General features: G+C 38.4%; 1 protein-coding gene across 3 annotated transcripts in view; it reads right to left on the reverse strand.

Annotated features, from left to right (window-relative positions):
• The window catches only part of LRCH1 (leucine rich repeats and calponin homology domain containing 1), a 188,449-nt gene that overhangs the window by 24,779 nt on the left and 143,522 nt on the right, over positions 1 to 20,148 (reverse strand). For all 3 annotated transcript variants that reach the window (XM_032611020.1, XM_032611022.1, XM_032611023.1), the window contains exons 12-16: positions 17,845 to 17,934; positions 17,707 to 17,743; positions 13,325 to 13,378; positions 12,518 to 12,590; positions 1,648 to 1,757 (exon numbers count right to left, since the gene is read on the reverse strand). In XM_032611020.1, the coding sequence (XP_032466911.1) occupies positions 1,648 to 1,757; positions 12,518 to 12,590; positions 13,325 to 13,378; positions 17,707 to 17,743; positions 17,845 to 17,934 (364 nt within the window). The remainder of the gene's footprint in view (positions 1 to 1,647; positions 1,758 to 12,517; positions 12,591 to 13,324; positions 13,379 to 17,706; positions 17,744 to 17,844; positions 17,935 to 20,148) is intronic.

Here is a 20,148-nt window from a genome sequence, read left to right on the forward strand (position 1 = left end):
AGTGTTGCACAATTCTCTTTCAGAACTGTCTTGTACAGACACCTCCACACGCCACAACTAGAGAGCCCATGTGACGCCCATGTGATGCAAGCATGCTTTCAGTCTCTAATTTTACATCACTAAATTAAAACATAAGCTATCAATATGACCCAGGCTTTAAGAGAAAATTATAGCACTCTTTGAGAGGCATAGCTCAACTTCTGATCTTATTTTTACATATCTCTGAAAGTTCACCTCCCAAGTTTACGGCACATCCAAATATTCTAGGCAAATGACAGAGGACTGACTTGCCCTATGTGAATGCTGAGTCAACCACAGTGGCTTAAAGTGGTGGTAAGAGGTTTCTGGGTTTTTTTTCCTTTCCTCCTGACTATGTGCTAAACTGTATATAAAGTATCATCTGCAACAACAAAGATTCTGACCTGCCTTAATTCAGCTTTAATTTTAATTATAGGATTCACTGCTCATTTGTAGAACTCACTGCTATCTGAAATTGTGTATTTATTTGTTTCCTTCTTACTTACTCTGTCTTCTCAATAGACTACAGGCTTCATGCAGCAGGGACCTTTTTGTTCTTTTCTCTGTCTGTCACCTAGACTATACAGCCTGGTACAGAGAGCAGTCAATAATCATTTGCTAGTGAAAGGAGAAGATGTAGTATAAAATCTACCTCCTCAAGAAGCTTCTTATATTCGTCTAGTTCACGGCTATGATACTTCTCTTTAAATATAAAGAACTTATGTAGTGATTCATGATGTACTGCCTTTAGTAACTAATACCAGTGTGTTCTTTGGTGACTGACCCTTGTCCTGCTGTTCGATCTTCCACATATTTACATACGATCCTCCTAACTAGACACAAAGACCATGAGGGTAGAAAAATACATACACAGTTCCCACTAGGAGCTGTGCTGGGGATAGAAACACAACAAGCAATAAGACAGTCATGGTCCCTGCCATCACCAAGCTTGAAATCTTCCCTGGCACCCAGCAAGAGACTTCACCCTTGGTAGGAACTCAAATGGTTTGCCTATTACGACATTCGAAAATTCTGGCCGGTTTGGGGTACGTAGTAAGGCTAACTATAAATATCTTTAAATTCATGGCATATTATTAAGTAAATTAATAACAGTGCATTTTTTAAAGCATACCAGAACTGAAATAATACTAGCTTTTATACATAGGTATTAAGTATTTCTACTTACATTATCTCATATATTTCTCATAAAATCCCATGAAGGTAGATGGGAACTATTGTTTTTAATACATGAAAAGACTCAAACTCAGGGATGTTAAGTGACTTGTCCAATATCAAACAGTGAGCTGGCTAGATTTGAAACTAGATATTCAGTTTGCAGTGCTTCAAAGTTTACTTTTTTATTCAAAGATTTTTTTGATGTGGACCATTTTTAAAGTCTTTATTAAATTTGTTACAATATTCCTTCTGTTTTGTGTTTTGTTTTTTGGGCCACGAGGCGTGTGGGATCTTAGCTCCCCAACCAGGGATTGAACCCACACCCTTTGTATTGGAAGGCGAAGTCTTAACCATTGGACCACCAGGGAAGTCCCCAATGTCTACTTTTTTAAAATACAGAAGGCTGCTTCAATTCTGGAAAGAATTATTCAGTTATACAATGTTTCCCGGTACCTCTCGGAGCTGTTCCACCAGTTCTTTTTCTTCTCTCATCTGCTCCATTTTCCGCCGAATTGTAAACTGTGGGTCTATAGATTCCAAATTTCTCTGTGGTCTAAGAAACACTGTAACAGAAAGGGAAAAAAGCCTTTATGGAGCGCCTAGTACAGGATGCCGTATAGGGCTGCTCATATTTAAATCAAATAGTTTATTTATCCCAAATAATTCATTCACCACTCACAGAACAATAAATTCTGACTTCACATGAAAAGCTTGATTCGAATATGCTAGAGAAGATTATGTATTCAATTATTCTGGTTTGTGTGGACAAACCATCAGTTGAATCCAGGAAAGGGATTGGTCATCCTTGGCACCATTCCAGACCCCTTCTCTCTTTTTTCCACTGCTTTTATTCCAAGTTTTCATCTACACTCCAGGTTTCACAATCCTTTCATTAAATTTGGATACTTTGTTTCAGCTAATAAGACAGAATTGCTTTACAGGTTACAAACAAGCACAGGTTAAGGATTCTGTTGGCTGAGGTTTTTCATCAGCCTGGGTTAGGAACTAAGTGATGAAACACACTATCCACTCAGATAGGTATCTGAGTGTGGAGGGAAAAATTCTGCCTTCTATCATGTCACTGACAGCACATCCCAAAAGTCAGCTCTTCAGAGATGACCACAGACTCCTTTTAGAAAAGCTGGCAAGATGGGAGACAGTTTTAAGAGATCATCTCTGGCTGCAGGTCCTTAAAATTACAACCTCCAGAAACGGCGACTCACAGTGGCAACTCTGGAAGGAGTTAAGGCCCTGGCTGCAGAGAAAAGGAATGCTCTCAACCTTTGAAGGATGACATCTTTTAAAGACTAACAGAGAAGGTACAAAATATGCTATGTACGGGCAGAGTGATTATGGCAATTTTTATTAGGATACAAAGCCCAGGGCGAATTTAAACTTGAATCTTTTTCTTCCTTGAGATTCTTATCTTATTAAGACTGTCAACTTTCCATGCACACCAGAGGGGGCAAAGAACGGTTAAGAGCTGTAGTTGGTTCCCCATGTCCCATAGATTTTCAGATTGGGGGCGGGGGGGACAAATGAGGGGGGCACTTCAGAAAATTTGGGGCAGAGAACTCCAATTTTAAAAATCAATACCACGTAGAAGGCTGCACTGACATACTGCAATTCTAGGAGTTTCAATTACCGAATCTTCAATGATGTAGAATAAGAAGATTATGTAACGCTTATTCTATTCTGCCAAATATTTGCTATGAACCACTTTAAAAGCATTTCAATTTATTTGTTTTTTAATGAAATATGGTTTACAAATATACTTTGAATAAAAACAACTGGAGTCTACCATATAATCAATTATCCCATATTCACCCAACTATGTCGTTTTAACCTCAATTTGTATCTTTGAACCAAAACACTTTAATAAGTGTCTTGCACTATACTTCTCACATTTCAGTATTTTCTTTCTAAATCAGTTCTCGGATATCTGAATCAGCCCTCTGGTGCTCTACAGAGGACCAGAAAGTTGACACATCTTAAGAAATCCGTGACTTACAGAAGTTAATGGAGCAAGGGAATGATCTATTGTATATGTTAACACCTTCTGGAACCTCAGAGAGAAGTCAGCCTGGGGCCTGGGCTTCTGCCTCAAGCCACCTAAGGAAGAGCCAAAGTCTTGTCACCAAGACCTACAAAAACCAAACCCCACAGGAAGCGAGACCAATTGTTTCAAAAACAAAGGCAACGCAGGCAACGGAAGTAGGGTTGACCAACCAGCAGGGAGAGATGAGAAGTTCACAGAGCAAAGGGAAACGAGGAAGAATTTGACAAAAGAAGCACGGAAGAAACTGGAAATGCATTAAATTTGCCTTTGTACCATATTGAGACCAACCAAAAAAATCTACCCATTTAAACATAGTGACCAGAAGAGATGTATATTAAAATGTAAAGTCTAGAAATAATCCACACCACCAAAGAAAAAGTCAACCGAATTTACCAAAAAAAGTCAAGGAATGTGGACTTAGCTGAGTAACACACACACTGGCCAGCAAGGGGAGCCCCAGAACCGTTTAAACAAATCTACTGTTTTCTTTGGAGGTTTTATTTTCCTTTCCCTTTTTTTCTGGGGGAAATCTTATCTAATACTACATGTTTAATATTTTCAGTATGTTTTTACTGGCAGATTTCATTCTGAATACGAAGCTATCAGGAAGTTAAATTAACCGTGAACTTTTGGCTAACAGCACACTCTTCAAGTATCTATACCCTGTTAGAGCCCTGTGCAAGACACCAAGATAACTCAATGGTATCTGGGCTTTAATTTCCTGGCATTGCTTTTCATCTTAAACTCCCATACGTCTCAAAAAATACAAAATGCATGCTCGGGTATTTGCTTTATGAAGGTAAGCGGTCAAAAAGTGTTAAAACATATGTGAACCATTATTTTTAAGCTGAATACTTCAAATGTACATAAAATTACTGGAAACCTGACTATAATACTACTAGTTTTCTAAATAGATTAATTATTGTAGAATATATTAGAATTTAAAATGAACTATTTAATAATAAATCTACAGAGCACGTAAGTTTGTTATGACAGAATAATTTTAATAGGACCATATGGTAGCTCTGATTATTTTATCCACAGTTGTTTTGTTTTTTCTTTCTTTCAAGTCATATTTAAATAATAAATGCAGTGACCAGCCTGGTCAAAACTTCAGGAAATTGACCTATGGAGGAATTATGCCGGTCTTCCTTAATTTCATATCACTACGTTTCAAGAACTCCCCTACTTAATTCAGGGGAATAAAAGTTTAGCTTGTGGCTGCAAGACAATATTAAGAGCCGCCCTGTTAGTAACTGTCTCTCATATCAAATGTCACACTGATTGTGTAAATAAGAAGAAAAAAAGAGGGGCAAGGGAGCAGAGTGAGGGTGTGTGTCAGTGTGTGTGTGTGTGTGTACACACACATATGCATGCACAAGGGGTAGGAAGAGACAAGGAAATAGGTGATTTAAGATGCAGGAAATAATGAGTCCTGCTTAGCTGTTTAATTACTGTATTATCAAATACTGATAACATTCAAAGAATGAAAAGGACGATTTGTTTATATTTGCAATTTCTTTAGCTGAAGAGACAAATTTCTAAGCAAAGACTCTGCAGGGAATGGTGAATATGCTTATGCAGAATATCAAATGCGTCCTTGCAGGTACACGTCCAAGTCCACTGACTTTTCCGTTATCTCTACCTCCTCCTTCACCCTCTCCCTCACCTTCATCCCTGACCTGGGAGTGGTCTGTCAGCTGTGAATGTACAACATGCTTTATCTGTGTCTCTCACGGCACTCTTCACTTTGTCTTACGGGAGAGGTCTGCTTTTCTCCATGAGGAATCTGTAAGAGTTTATGTTTGTTTCCAATTTAAACCTCTACCCCTGCCCCACAAAGCAGTTTGTTAGATGAATAAACAAACAAGTGTTTCAAAAATTCGCTCATTCAAAGATCACTTTATATGGAGAATACCTTGTCAGAGATTACCCTACCCTGATAATCAGTCATCTCAATTTTTTTTAACATGAAAAATCTCCTAAAACTTAGTCTCCAGGTCTGAATGCATTAGAGGCCGAAATAAAAGTTCCACGAAGGCAGAGATCTAGTCTGTCTTTTTCAGATCTGTATCCACAGTAATGAGCATCACGCCTAACACATAGGAGGCACTCAGGAAATATTTAAGGATGTGCACAAGAAACTTTTTCTAAATGTTGTAAAAGTATCTTTCAGTTAAGCAAAGAAAGCTCGCTCCTCTAAAAATTGCCTGACATGTTACTTATTTCATTATTAAGTGAAAGGAATTTTGCATAGAAATTATCAGTCTATATCATTAACCTCTGTTGTCTAAATTTAACTCTAGATTTCTTCTCTGTGGACACATGAGGTTTTGGAATTTGGCTCTCAACTTCTCCTTTGAAATTAAAAACCTGGACTGGGTGTGATGTTGAAGACATACAAATTCAAGGGCAGCAGTATGGTGGCTTTGAAAAAGTATCGTGAACTGTAGATCCAGGTTAACGTAAATCAGAAATCTAATTAGTGCATTCATTTATTCCCTCTGGTGCCCAAAAATGAATTACGTAAATCCTGTGCCCTCAAAATGCTTTCTATGGTCTTGGGCAGTTTATTCAACCCAGTGGTTTTCACCTACTTAAACATAACATAAAATCAGTAAAATAATGATAATCAGTGCGAAGACTCCATGCTACTCCGAAAAAATCAGCACAGGCAGTGTGGGGTATAGGCAGCTATTGTTTATAAAATGCCCAGATGATTCTAATATGAAGACAAAATACTGAACCACTGAAACACCTCTCATCTCACAGCTTCAGTTTCATCATTTTTGTAATGGGGAAAATAATACCTAGAAGTGCAAGATTATGGTAAAACAATTCCAGAAAATGTCTGTAAACTGGCCCAAGATAGATATGTCCATTCATTCACTTTCCAGTGACAGTTTAAAGATCAATTTTAAGTATAAATTAGCACCCACCAATTCACTGCAAATGAAAAAGGGAAAATAATTCAAAGGAAGATAGGAATCATTTTAATTTCAAAGTGAAGGGGAAAAGGAAAGAAAGATGCAGAGTAGTAAGAGGGCACAAGAAACGGAGCAGAAGAGAAGTTATCAAGTTACGAACAACTTGAAGTGAAGCTGCCCCATCCAGCTCCAGGGGTGGAAAGACATACAGACACACATCCACATCCTTCCCCATCCATTTTAGGAGGTAGAACTTGGGGGATTGTGGGAATTCAAACTCCCAAGGACCTTCTAGCCAGTTTGCCTTTTTTTATTTCTTTGAAGAATGAGTTTTAGGGAAAATAGGGAATTTGAAATGAGATATATTTGGAACAAAATATTAGAAAGCTATGTTTATTTTTAAATAAAATTTAAATTTTACTTAAATATTGGAATTTAAATAAAAGGGTAATTTTAACATAAAGACAGTGAACAAGGTATAAAAATGCCAACTTTACCAAAAATAATTAATAAAAATACAAATGAAAGGCAAGCTACATTATGCTGGGCTGAGTTGGTAATATGATGCCCTTTATTTACACAGGGTGAGATAGCTGCAGATACTGGATAACGGAGAAAATATGAGGAAACAAAACTGCTGGGGTAATCAGCTTTGAAATGCCGTGAGAGGCCACTGAATAGGATCTACTATTTCAGAGGAACTGGTAAGAACAACGTAAAAGTAGGCTGTATTCCTCTTCCAACCTTAGCACATATACTTGGGGATACATGTAGTGCTTCTTCATTAATTTAAAAAAATGTACTGGAAAATGTATTCAAATCCGAAGGCAATATTTAGCACACAAAAAAATGAAGATTCTATTTGAAAGGTCAGATCTGGGAACCTACACAAATATTTGCCAAGATTTCTGTTGCCAGAAAATTAATAGATAATTAATAGAAAATCATCTCTTGCCCAGGGCATATTGTAGACAAATTGGAAATAGGGGGAAATAACAACTATCCAATATCTGACATGATTAACCCAGGTAGATGAATACTGAAAACAATCCTTTTATTATTTGTGTGTGTGTGTGTGTGTGTGTGTGTGTGTGTGTGTGTGTGTGTTACAGCATAATAGCTACACATGAATCTCTGGAATTTTCACTCAAACAAAAACTACCAGAGAAGTATTGCCAGGTTATTTTATTTTCAGAAAGATTTTCACAATGATTATTTTTCTATGGAAATCTTAGGACTTTCAATAAAAAGAAGGCCGTCTGGCTTCGTAGCTTGCACAAAGAACCCTCAATAAACAGCTGTAGATGGAGAGGAGATGATCAGAGAGTTAGAAGCCCTGGGTGTGACCCCACCTCTCCCTCTACCTAACAGCGTGACCCAGCGTGACCCAGTGTGACCCACCTTTCTCGTTTTGATTGGTTCATAAAGATAGAAATCTTACTGCTACGTAAGATGTCTAGATCTTACCCAGCTTAAAAAAAAAAAGTCTTTGGTTTCAGATATCACTCCTAAGGAAACAGCAAATCACACATAAATCTTTCATTCTAGGCTCATTTCCTTTAAATAACATCAGATCCATAAATAGCCATGCTTTCTGAAAAACAAAAATGCCTCTCTCCCCTTTTTATTTTTAAGTAAAGGAACAGGTTTATCAAGAAAGTTTTCATTTAGCCTTCCTCAACTTCCAGAATTTAAAATGGGATGATATAAGAAGGGGCCTTGGTTTCCCTGTTGTTGTTGTTTAATCACACTTGTTTTCAGTTAAAATTTTAGAAATCTATGAAATAATGAAATTCCTTTTGTAACTAACCTGCCAAGATATACATTATCCTTGTACATAAGGAAGTCTGGAAAAGCATTTTTTGGTTGAATTTTGACCAGAAATCACAGAAAATGTTTTAAATATACGGTTTCTATTCATTACACATATTGATACTTAGATAAAAAAATAAGTATTATCAGAAAATACATCTTCTTATTGTGCTTGCATCGTGGTTTTACCCCACATATCACTTCTCTTCCCTATAAATCATACTCTCTATTTCATTTCACGTTACTTTTATCTTCTGGTATCTTGGAGTAAAATGTTTAAAATCTGAAGTAACAGACCAGTATGGAGATTCAGATGTCTGTGGTAAGTATATCTAAATAACTATATTTATTTTATTTTCATCTTTTAAGCTACTTCAGATATTTAGTGGCATGAAATCAAACGATATCCACATGACTCCTAGCTAGGTGTCTGCAATTTCTTATTTGCACATTTGGTTCTCAAGCCAAATTACCATTCTTAAATATCATGTAGATGAAATTACACTCAAAAGGGCTGAAGGTATCAAAAGTCAAAATGTGCAAATAATTTGCAAAAAAAAAGCAAGTGATTTCTCTTCATTTTTAGGAATTTCTCACTTCTAACTATTTTCAGTGCAGTCCTCTTGGATCAGCCACAGTATGTCTTGATTACTTTAAAAATTTCCTATGGTAAATAAGCATAGATGATAAAAGATGAAACTCTGAAAGCATTTAGTTCAGAAGCAGGAGCAGCAGAGATTATCCAAATGTACAAACCCCCAATTTTTATAAACAAGCAAACACACCAAAAAAAAAAAAAAAAAAAAAAAAAAACCCCAAGCAGAAAGGATAGAGAAGAAATTATTGTACAGTCCTTCCAAAATTCAGAATATTCAAGATAATTAAATGTAGTTTGATAAACTGCCGGAGAACAATCCACATGCACTTTTCTGGACTTTCCAGGTTTACTATTATTATCTCTTATATCAGGCATGCAGGAGAATATACACTCTATCTTCAGCTGCACAGAAATGAATGTTCAGTATATTCATTCATTGGCTTATTAATGAGCACATCGAAGAATAGGTACAAAGCCACCTACCATTGTCACTGTCTCCTTCAGATGGAACACTGTAGCTAGAGTTGTCCCATGTTTGTGCCTGTGTAAGTTTGTTGAAGGAGATAGGAGGAAGAGTGAGGGCTGGGTCTGCAGGAGAGCGAGAGAGCCAGTCCGCGTACAGTTGCACAAGGACCAGGAAAAACCAAAGGGGCAGCAGCATTTCACAAATGGCATACGGATTGTATGGAAATGAAGCGAATTTCATATTATGGAATTTAATTTCAAATGTACAATATAGGAGAAGAATGAAAGATGGCGCATGGAATAAAAAGAATGATAAAAAACTGAGTGTTAGTACTTATCAATCATATACTTGGCATGCAGTTAATACCGTTAATCGTTAACAGTTCGCAAGCCCACAGACTTAGAGTACTAATGAATCATGTCAGTGGAAAGAAGGAGTACCCATAGATTATGCAGATAAAAAGCAAAAGACCTACCAGATACCTTTACCAAAGACCTAAATAACTAACAATCTTAGCAAATATCATTCACACAAAAAATCTGTTTACATAGAAGAAGCTTAATATGTATAAATATGTCAATTATTTAGAAATAAATCTATTATAGAATCAGTGTTTGCCACTGGTGGATTTTTATCCCAAGGTAATGTAAAATTTCTCTTTAAAGACATCTGTAAGTCTGCTGGCATGCTTTATTGATAAGTGAATCTAGCCAACTCTGCTCAACCCTTGACACACAGCTATACCTCTCAATACTGTCTTAGATACCGATCAGTATAGAACCTATTTCGGACACTAGTAGAGTCTCTTTAACAACAAACCTAATTAACCGATAGATGTCAGTCAATTCAAAGCACTTCTAAATCGGTCATTTATGAAATAACACCTCTTTTTTTCTTTTGGACTAACTATCCATATAGTAATTTTTGATGTTTAGGAAATATCTATACAATTTTTATTCAATCATAAGGCAGGGCCAATAAAATACAGGGACATGATTCTAGTAATGCATATTTGGATATACACAGTTGTCTTTCTTGGGAGGAAAACACAGAAAATAAAATTTCATTTGAAGAAAACTATTAGTCTACTTTAAGAATCTAAGTTTCTATTCCCACTTGCTAATTTGAGCAGTCTGTTTTTATTTTTTTTTTATTTTTTTATTTTTTTTTTTTTCTCCTGCTGTACGGGCCTCTCACGGTTGTGGCCTATCCCATTGCGGAGCACAGGCTCCAGACGCACAGGCTCATCGGCCATGGCTCACGGGCCCAGCCACTCCGCGGCACGTGGGATCTTCCCGGACCGGGGCACGAACCCCTGTCCCCTGCATCGGCAGGCGGACTCTCAACCACTGCGCCACCAGGGAAGCCCTGTTTTTATTTTTAACACAGAAATCACATGAATTCGTATACTTAACTTGAAAATAAAAATTAAATCACTTTTTAAAGTTCCAAAGCTACTCAATCAAAAATAATTTCTCTCTTTTGTAGTCATGTGATCTTCAATTAAGATTAGTAGGTATATTATTTTCTAGAAAATGCGAAAAATACATACTGTAATATTTTAAAGTCACTAAATAAAAATTTTAAAATTCCCAATACATGATGCTAGTTTCGTAACGTTCCAACATGCCAACTGACGTTCCTGAAGAAAAATCAGCATTACTTACGACAACCAAACTCCACAAAGCTTTCTACAACTGGCACAATTTCCACACTGGTTAGTCAGCATTATAGAAAGGTTGGAAGCTAGAAAAGGAAATTATCTTTGTTTCCTGCTATTCAGAACAAATACTTCATTTATTTTTCACCACCACAAAGAGTCTGAAATGGTTCAACAGTGTGGGTATGAGGTTGATAAGTTGAGTTTGGACCCCATAAAAAGAATTGAAAAAGTCACGGAGACAATTCTGCAACTAAATTGCAAAGATGCACGTTCAAAAGAATATTATTCTTTGGAGATTCATTCAACTTTTGATTTGCTCAATTATAAGTTTTGTTTTGTTTTGTTTGCGATACGCAGGCCTCTCACTGTTGTGGCCTCTCCCGTTGTGGAGCACAGGCTCCGGACGCGCAGGCTCAGCGGCCATGGCTCACGGGCCCAGCCACTCCACGGCATGTGGGATCTTCCCAGACCGGGGCACGAACCCGTGTCCCCTTCATCGGCAGGTGGACCCTCAACCACTGAGCCACCAGGGAAGCCCCTAAGATATTTTAAAATTCTGTAAAAGTGCTTGTAAGGGATAGGAGAAAGTCTGTAGCCCAACATGAAGTCCTCAGTGTATAGAGAACATTCCTGGCAGATCATCACTCAGGGCATGGAAGCCTCCATTCCTCCCAGCACAATCTGAGACCTTGGAAATGGAGGCCCAACCCAGATCTGGCTGCATACTCTCAGCTCCATGAATGGTGAGGCCAGCCATTTGAGTCCTATTTCATGCACAATTTGGTTCTCCATAAAACACCTCCTAACCCTTGCCACACCCAAGCATCTTCTCAAATGGCTTTGTCTTACAGCCCATTCAAAATGCCAGGAAGCCATTACACCTGGCCACATGTTACCCATCAATCAACTTTCTCCAAAAACGAAGAAACATTCCTTTATAAAAGAACCATCTTCGTTTTTGTTCTATGGGTACCCTTTTTCAAAATATACACATGTATAACTTCAATTGTTGCCAAATGCTTTATTAAAAAACCCAAGAACATATGAGTTCTTTACTACCTTTTGCTTAAAGCGTCCGAGTCCTTTCTTAGCACTTACTGAAAAGCATTAGCAGTGAGTGTATGCAAAAGACTTAAGAATCAAAAATATTAAAACAAAGAAGCACCTAAAAGAAGGTAGATAGTGCTAGAACTTTAAGTACGTGGAGAAATCAGAAGAACCAAAATTTTCTATACATAGTCCTTTTTAAAATCAGCAGTTGTTTTGCACATTGCCATAATTTACATTTGTGAATATACTAAGTTAAAATAAAGTAGGTAATATAAGCAGAAATGCTCTTAAAAATGTCTCCTGACCACTCATGTGAGTCTTGGAACGACCACCCTGTCACATGAGTAAGTATACAGTCCTTACGAAGGCCCAGAGAGCAAATGAGGGGTGTCTCAGAAAAGTCACCAGCCTTAATTTAGCAAGGTACCAGGAACCACCGGGGCAAAGGGGTGGCTATTTTATCAACAGAGTATTTCTTTCCCACTTACACATCCCAACATCTTTTTCTCTTTGCTCTGATTCAAAAGAAGGTAAGATAATCTATTACTGATAACATGGCGTTAACAGGTGATTCACGACCACAAGGCTCGAAAATATGGCCTCCCCACGCTGTAGTGGGGTTCTGATGCCAGGACTCAAACCCACCAGAGTTGACAAGGCTGCTCACACTACAATGTATGCATTTAAAAGGCTAAAGAGAAACTCCGGAGCTGTTCACACGTGCAAGAACGCTAAGGTTTCAATTTACCTGATCGAGGCTTCAGGCCAAACAGAGCTGTGCTGGTGTTGGTAGGAGAGATGGCAGGGGAGTTCTCTCTCATCTGTGGTGTTAGAAGAAAAGGACATTTTTTAAAGAACTGGAGCAGAACTATGCATGCCTCTCTATGATCAAGGATTATAATAAAACCACGACCTCCTTGCATTTGCTGCCGTGAGGAAGTCCTGACTAAAAAATGATAATTGATGTATCTTCACATTGCTAATGCTTTAAGTGGTAGAATCGAGAGAATGTTGTTTTGGGGGAGATCCGTCCAGTTGTGTATGTGCTCATTATAAAAACAGTTCATAGTTGTGTGATACTGGCAATCCCTTTCTGCTCCCGAATAGATGCGTGCGTTCAGGTGCAGGCACTGACACACACAAGCACTCACTCACATCCACCTCACAGAGGGCACATCTGATAAAGAATTTCATAACACAACGAGATGAGAAAACAGGTAACACTGAACAGGTGTCTCAGCTATAGGGAAACCACACACTGAATCACTTATAGATAACGAGACATTCTAAATGTTGCCTACACGAGCTATTTTCACTTCGTTTTCTATAAAAATGTTCCCATGTTTGGTCTTCAAAGTATGTCTTATAAAATGAGTCTTTAATTATGGATAGGGCCGGATCGGGCTACGAGAGCTAATGAGAGATTCCCTCAGAGATTCTGCAATACAATTAACTCATGAATCATCACGGTCTCAGATTATAGATTTCTGTACAAGACATTCCAATTCAGTCTTCACAAAATACCTCAGCTTTCATTAATCTTCAGGAAACTTACCTCATTGGGAGAATACTCGCTCCCATTACTCTGTAATGTTAGATCATTTTGCACCTTAAGGAAGAAAAAAAATGCACGGTACGTTCCATCAGACTATAAAATTAGTGAGGCAAGAACTGAGTTTTTCTAACTTCCATCATACCCCTGGCACATAGGGACACAATGAATAATACGCTGAATTAATTAATTAGTAGTTAAGTAGGCCATACTTACATTTTCTAAAAACATGCAACTATATTCACAGAAAAATACCACTAAACTATCACACAAACTAAGACAAGGGATTTCCCAGAGCAAAGCGCTCAGTCCAAAGTACCTGCGAACTTCAGCTTTCCTTGCTAGGTTACCAAGCAACCTGCAGGCTCCCACCTGCTGGGAGCATAAGGGTTTTTATAAATGGTCCAAGGCAGTAGTTCCCAAATACACAGAATCTCATTGGGAGCTTTTTAATAAATATACATACCCGGACCTAGGAAAATTCTGCGCTGTCAATTCAACATCACTTTGCTTTGTCAACCAATGGGGAACTCGATAGTTTATTTTACCCAGATCTGCCTTCTTCATAAGGTAATCAAGAACCCCACTGAGGGAATTCCTTGGCAGTCCAGTGGTTAGGACTCCACGATTTCACTACTGAAGGCCCGGGTTTGATCCCTGGTCGTGGAACTAAGATCCCATAAGCCGGGTGGCACAGCCAAAAAAAAAAGCATTGATCCAAAAAAATTTGGTGATAGCTAATATAAACATCTTCATATATGTCACCAAACTAGTATAAATTTCAGATGTCTGTTCCTATTCCTATTGTTGAGGAGTGCTATTAAAAAATATTCCCAACTGTGACAAATCCAAGGGAATAACATATTTTTAGAATAAACAGTCATTCATTTCCCTACTCAATTAAATGTCTGAATTGCTAACAAATAACTTGCAGGTTTGATTTTCTCTGTAAGAAACTCATTCCTCTAATTTTCCCTGTTGTCCCCACAGCATCCTTCCCTATTGGATATTACTTATGTATGAGAGTATAATTTGCAATTTTTCCTGAATGGTTTCCATTGCTACCCAAACTTGATGTGGACAGTCATGTAAAGTGTGTTAAAAGTCAGATAATGTGATGTGCCGACAATTACAAACCATTTCATAATCTTGGCCTCACTTATCTAACTGGGCACTGGCCTATCCCTCAGTGTTTCTGTCCGGTTCATGCTCTATGCTGATTCGACCATGGCCAAGCTGCCTCCTGGGACCAATCCAAATCCTAGCTGCCCCCCAAATCTAGGTTTATTTCCCTTTCCTTAACCTCTTATCCTTTCCCCAGTCTCACAGAGCACCTAAAACACTCAGGATTATGAACTCTCTCATATGCTTCTCTAAGTTTTCTCAATGTCTAAGCCTTCTTTCCTCCACAATTTTTAAAATGCCTTAAAAGTGAGGGCAGGGCTTCCCTGGTGGTGCAGTGGTAGAGAGTCCGCCTGCCAATGCAGGGGACACGGGTTCGTGCCCTGGTCCGGGAAGATCCCACATGCCGCGGAGTGGCTGGGCCCGTGAGCCATGGCTGCTGAGCCTGCGCGTCCAGAGCCTGTGCTCCGCAACGGGAGAGGCCACAACAGTGAGAGGCCCGCGTACCGCAAAAAAAAAAAGTGAGGGCAACTTCATCTTCTTCCTATCCCAGTCTTCAACACCCCAAACAAGGCTGAATCCAGCACAGGGACTCAACAAATACTGGCTAACTGATTCAAGACTATTGTAAAGATACTGCTTTCTTCCTGAATGAGATGGAAGAGAGAATATAAAAATCACCAAACCATAAAGGAGGGTCCCACTTAAGTCCCATATAACTATCAGCACTGGCCTTGCTAATCTACCACTTTCTTTTCCTCCTCCTTGTGACTTTTTTTTTTCCACCAGAGCCAGCAATTCCTCTCCCTTTTTAAAATCATGTGGACAGAGAATTGCCCAAAGAAGGAAGACAATGTGTGAGAATTCCTTACACTGAACGTGACTCCTCATTCAACCAAAAAGGGGGAAAAAAACTATTAACATTGTAAATCAGACACGGAATGGAGATCTTTTTTCCTAGAGGCTTGGTGTCTGCCTGATACTCCGGAAATCATGCACACAGGAGGGCATCTATTCTACTGGAATCAAAAGTGGGTCTGCGGCAGGATTCTAACATGGTCTCCAAGTACCTCTTCACTGACTGATTGTTAATTGCAAGGGGAAAATAGAATACTTAGATGGTGGAGAAATCAGATTCTACCTCGATTGGGTAATCAAATTAATGTCACCAGTGAAGCACAGATGTACACAATGTGCCTGCAAATGTGGTACCTGAGAAGGACACCGCACCACCAGTGCAGCATCCCAAACGAGAATGCAGGGACTCAATCTAATCATGAAGAAATATGAGGGACTTCTGTCCCACAAAATAAGGGGCAGTTCATTTTACAAAAGAAGAGCACTATATTCTTCAAAATATTAAGGTCATAAAAAATCAAAGAAAGGTTATGGAAATGTTCCAGAATAAAGCAAACTATATAGTTACCTGACAATTATTGCCTCTAGACTGGATCCTACACTGAAGGGGAAAAAGTGCTATGAAAGACATCATTAGTTCAACCTAAATATTTGGAATATGGATAGCAGATTAGATGAAAATATTTTATCACTGTAAATTTATGAAGGTGATAACTGAAATGGGGTTATATAGGATAAAATCCCTATTCTTAGGAAAGGTACACCGAAATGTTTAGAGAAAAGGACTATGATATACAAAACTTTTCCTCCAATTTTCAGAAAAAGAACTATGTGTGTGGAGGAAGAGGGAGACACTGCAAATGTGTTAAAATGTCAATCACAGGTAAATCGGGGTGCAAGGTTATAATTTTTTACAACCTTTTGTAGACTCTTGTAATTTTTAATAAACCTTTTATAAATTTTAAATTATTTCCAAATAAAAAGCTAAAACTAAAAGTGAGTCTGTACAGAATCAAAAGCAGCATGTCTCTAAAGAAGAGCCTGTGGAAATGGGCCCAGGGCAGCTTGCACATAAGAGGCTTCCTGATGTCCCACTACTGGGTCATTCAGTGATGCCTCCACCTGGGCGAGAGGGAGTGCAATGATTCTGAGGACCACACTGATGACACTCACAGAGCAGAGTAACAGTAACAGCTAAGTTAGGTGTCCTGGGTTACAAGATTGATCCCAATTTATAGAAAATAAAGGTGAAGTTAGAAAGGTAGCCCACAGGAGCTCACAGTTAGCAAGTCTTTGAGATAGGGCCGAAACTTAACATAATTCCAAGTCACTACACTCAAATATGAAGCCACGCTCTCTGGGAACATGGGTTTTTATATTACAGTTCTTTTCCTCATTTAACACAGAGACTTAGCTAGTTAAGAGTGTGAAACTGCTTGACTATGGTACGTGTCCAGACACCTCAGGGGACATAAATTGGTTGTACTGAAATTAGCCATCCTAAGCCTATTCAGTAAGAAGGGATAAAACAGGTCGTATGTAAACAATGTTTTACTCCCATGTCGCTGACTCAAGCCTATCTCTCTAGGCCTGCTTCTTCGGGACCTTCCAGGCTCATCTTTAGCTAATTATATCAAATCTGCTTTCTTTACAGACACCCAAATTTCACCGTCTGTAGCTGCCTGACCTACCTTTACTCTGTCCCCAAACCCAACCCTCCACTAGTTTCTCTTTGCCAGAGTCACTTAATCCTCCTAGGCATATCCCAAATCACTCATTCTTGTCTCTCAAGTCTTTCCTAGTTTATGTTCATCTGTGGCTGGTAAAACTTGCATCAGATGGTCCTACCTCCAGTTTTTGTTTTTTTTGTTTTTTTTTTTTTTTGCGGTACGCGGGCCTCTCACTGTTGTGGCCGCTCCCGTTGCGGAGCACAGGCTCCGGACGCGCAGGCTCAGCGGCCATGGCTCACGGGCCCAGCCGCTCCGCGGCATGTGGGATCTTCCCGGACCAGCGCAGGAACCCGTGTCCCCTGCATCGGCAGGCGGACTCTCAACCGCTGCGCCACCAAGGAAGCCCCTACCTCCAGTTTTTGACAGAGGAGGTTTCCGTGTGGGTCTTAGCTGCCAGGGCCTGACTTAAGACCGACCGCCTGACATAAAAAATTTAGAGAACTTAATGGAAACAGCCAACTCTCATCTTTAAGGGGAGGTGAGTATAACAGATAAGCAGGAAAACTAAAGAAGCCAGAACTATAAAAAAACTGAAAACTAGACCTTGAACTAATTTGAATATTGATCTCACTAATGAATGTTCCACCCCACGATAAATCTCGATAAAATATGGTGGCCACTCTTCTGTAGCAGAGCATTGCACCAGAGCTCTGGTGAATCCAAGAGCAGCCTTACCTCACATTCTGGAGACGTCTCCAACTGTATTTGACCACTGTAGGAATTAGAGGGAAAAAAGGATACAAAGTGGAATTTAAAGCAAAAATATTTCAATGTAAAAAGGTAAAATATATTGTTATAAAACGGTCAACATACTTTAGTGCAGAGTCTTGTAATTCTAAGTCTTCTGCTGAGTCCACAGGGTAAAAGTTGACAACACTTCTCTCTGTAATATCTGTGCTTAATCTAAAGAGTAAGGGGAAAAAAGTGTCACCAAATGTATTAAACTTCTAATAAATTCTACTGCTTTTAGTCATATATTTAAAAGTTATGTCTATTGTTAAGATTTAATAATGAAAGGTTTATGGTAGAAATTTCAAACTACATGGTATTTCCCCGCCATGTGCCAAATACAATATAATGTAGTTTTAATATAATTTTCCATATGCTTTGGTATCAAAATCCAACTTGTTTGAAATATACTAGTAATTTCTGATAAGGTCATAATATTCATAGGTAGCACACACTAAATTTTATTCTAGAAATTTATTAGTTTACAGAAGCAAGTAAAGTTGTTCTATACTATACTATACATGTACTATATTATGGTATATGTACCAAGGGCATTTGTTTTAACAGGAAGATCTCTTTGATAGACCCTAATACTCTCAATTTAAAAAATAAGAATTTATAAGCAATTTGATATGCATTTTAAATTCTGAAATTGTCTTACAGTTTCTGAATTTCTGTGATTTTAAGAGCTGAACTTTTTTTTTAAGATCTATAAAATAAGGAATTTCTATAAGTCATATACAAGTTATAAAGCTATTTGAAAAAGTAGGGATAAGTTCATATTATACATGCCCATTGAAAATGGTATCAAACCAACAGTCAGAAATCCTTAAGAAACCAACACAAAAGCAAAACAGGATAGCAATATTCAACTCAATTTTTTGATGTTAAGGTTGTGTGAAAGAGAAAGCTCTAAAATTTAATCCTGTAATCAGCGGCTTGACTAAAACAAAGAAATCTGGATCTAGGAAATACGAGATAAAGGAAAACCTTAATGTGTACATAAACTTTTTATTACTATTATTCAAAAGCAACTAGAAATAAGTGACCTCTTGAAGTGCCCTCTCTATTAGGACAAAAACAGGACTCTTTCTTTATCCCTATTACACTGGCGCAAAGACACGTTACTATCAAGTTAGGATTGTCGTATTATAATATCTATTTCAGGATGTACAACAAAGATCTGCAGCCGCCAAATTAGTGGATTATTGTAGGGAGGAAATTAAATCCCCATAAAGTTTTACAATGTAAATAATTTAAAAATAGCAATCCATAAAGACGCAAACCAACTATCCCTTGGAAGGTTACTCAAGGCTGTTTTCTTCCACGCCCACCATGCTGACTTGCTTGACATCCTTGGCGACTCTTTGCCTCAGACCTTTCCAAGCTGGAGAGTAATCTGCAGATCCTCAGTTCATCCCACTTCTCAGAAAAGATGATGCAACTGAGGTCCAGAGCGGGGAGCCACACCTTCCAGGTCACCCCGATCTTACACTTGGTTCCAGTCCCACATTCCCTGGCCGCTGCTATTTCCATCAAACAAGGCTGTTCTTTTTCAATTTGGGGCTCACATCGTAATCTCGAATTTGTAAGAAAAGTTTATTGGAAAAGTAATACGAAATGTAGAAATATGAAAACAATATAAAGTTTGAGCCCAAGTGGGGCCTTCTCTCTGTCACACCGTGTCTTCTAGGCTCTGTCCTGGACTCACTTTCCTTCCCGTTGATTATGCGTGCCCTTGGGAACCTCATCCCCTTACACTACTCCTGTTATGGCAGCACCTTATGAAAGTAACTTTTAAACCTATGTCTCGAAGCCCCAGACCTGAACGTCTAGCCGCTGAATGGACGTTGTCACATTGCCACCTTGGATTTTACTCAGCAGGTCCTAAACTGACCCCAACATCCTCCTCCTAAAAACCTGCCGTTCCTCTTGGTTCCCCATCTCAGATGGAGACATGAGGGGTCAGGTCTAAAACAGAGGGACTGTTTGTTCCCTCCCACCCTCACCATCCACTTCAAACAATCACCAGAGAACTACCACCGTACCTACCACTGTGTATCTACAATATTTAAAAGTATAAAGAAAAGTAGTAATTTAGAAATACCCACAGAAAAAAATCCATCTTAATATATTTCTTTCTACTTTTAATTTTTCCTAAGCTTCTTTTACAACTGGGACCTAATTCTATTTATATCGTTGGGATCAAACTTTATGCATTTTTTATTCTATTTATATCACTGTGATCAAACTTTATGTATTTTTTATACTTTTTAAAGTTAACATTATATAATGAGCAATCTAAGGTATAGTGGAAAGTTTAAAAAACATTTTATTGGTCACATATTACATCTTATTAATGACCAAAATTTAAGTATCTCCAAATTG

This window comes from Phocoena sinus, chromosome 18 (assembly GCF_008692025.1).
Source record: "Phocoena sinus isolate mPhoSin1 chromosome 18, mPhoSin1.pri, whole genome shotgun sequence".
NCBI classification, from domain to species: domain Eukaryota; kingdom Metazoa; phylum Chordata; class Mammalia; order Artiodactyla; family Phocoenidae; genus Phocoena; species Phocoena sinus.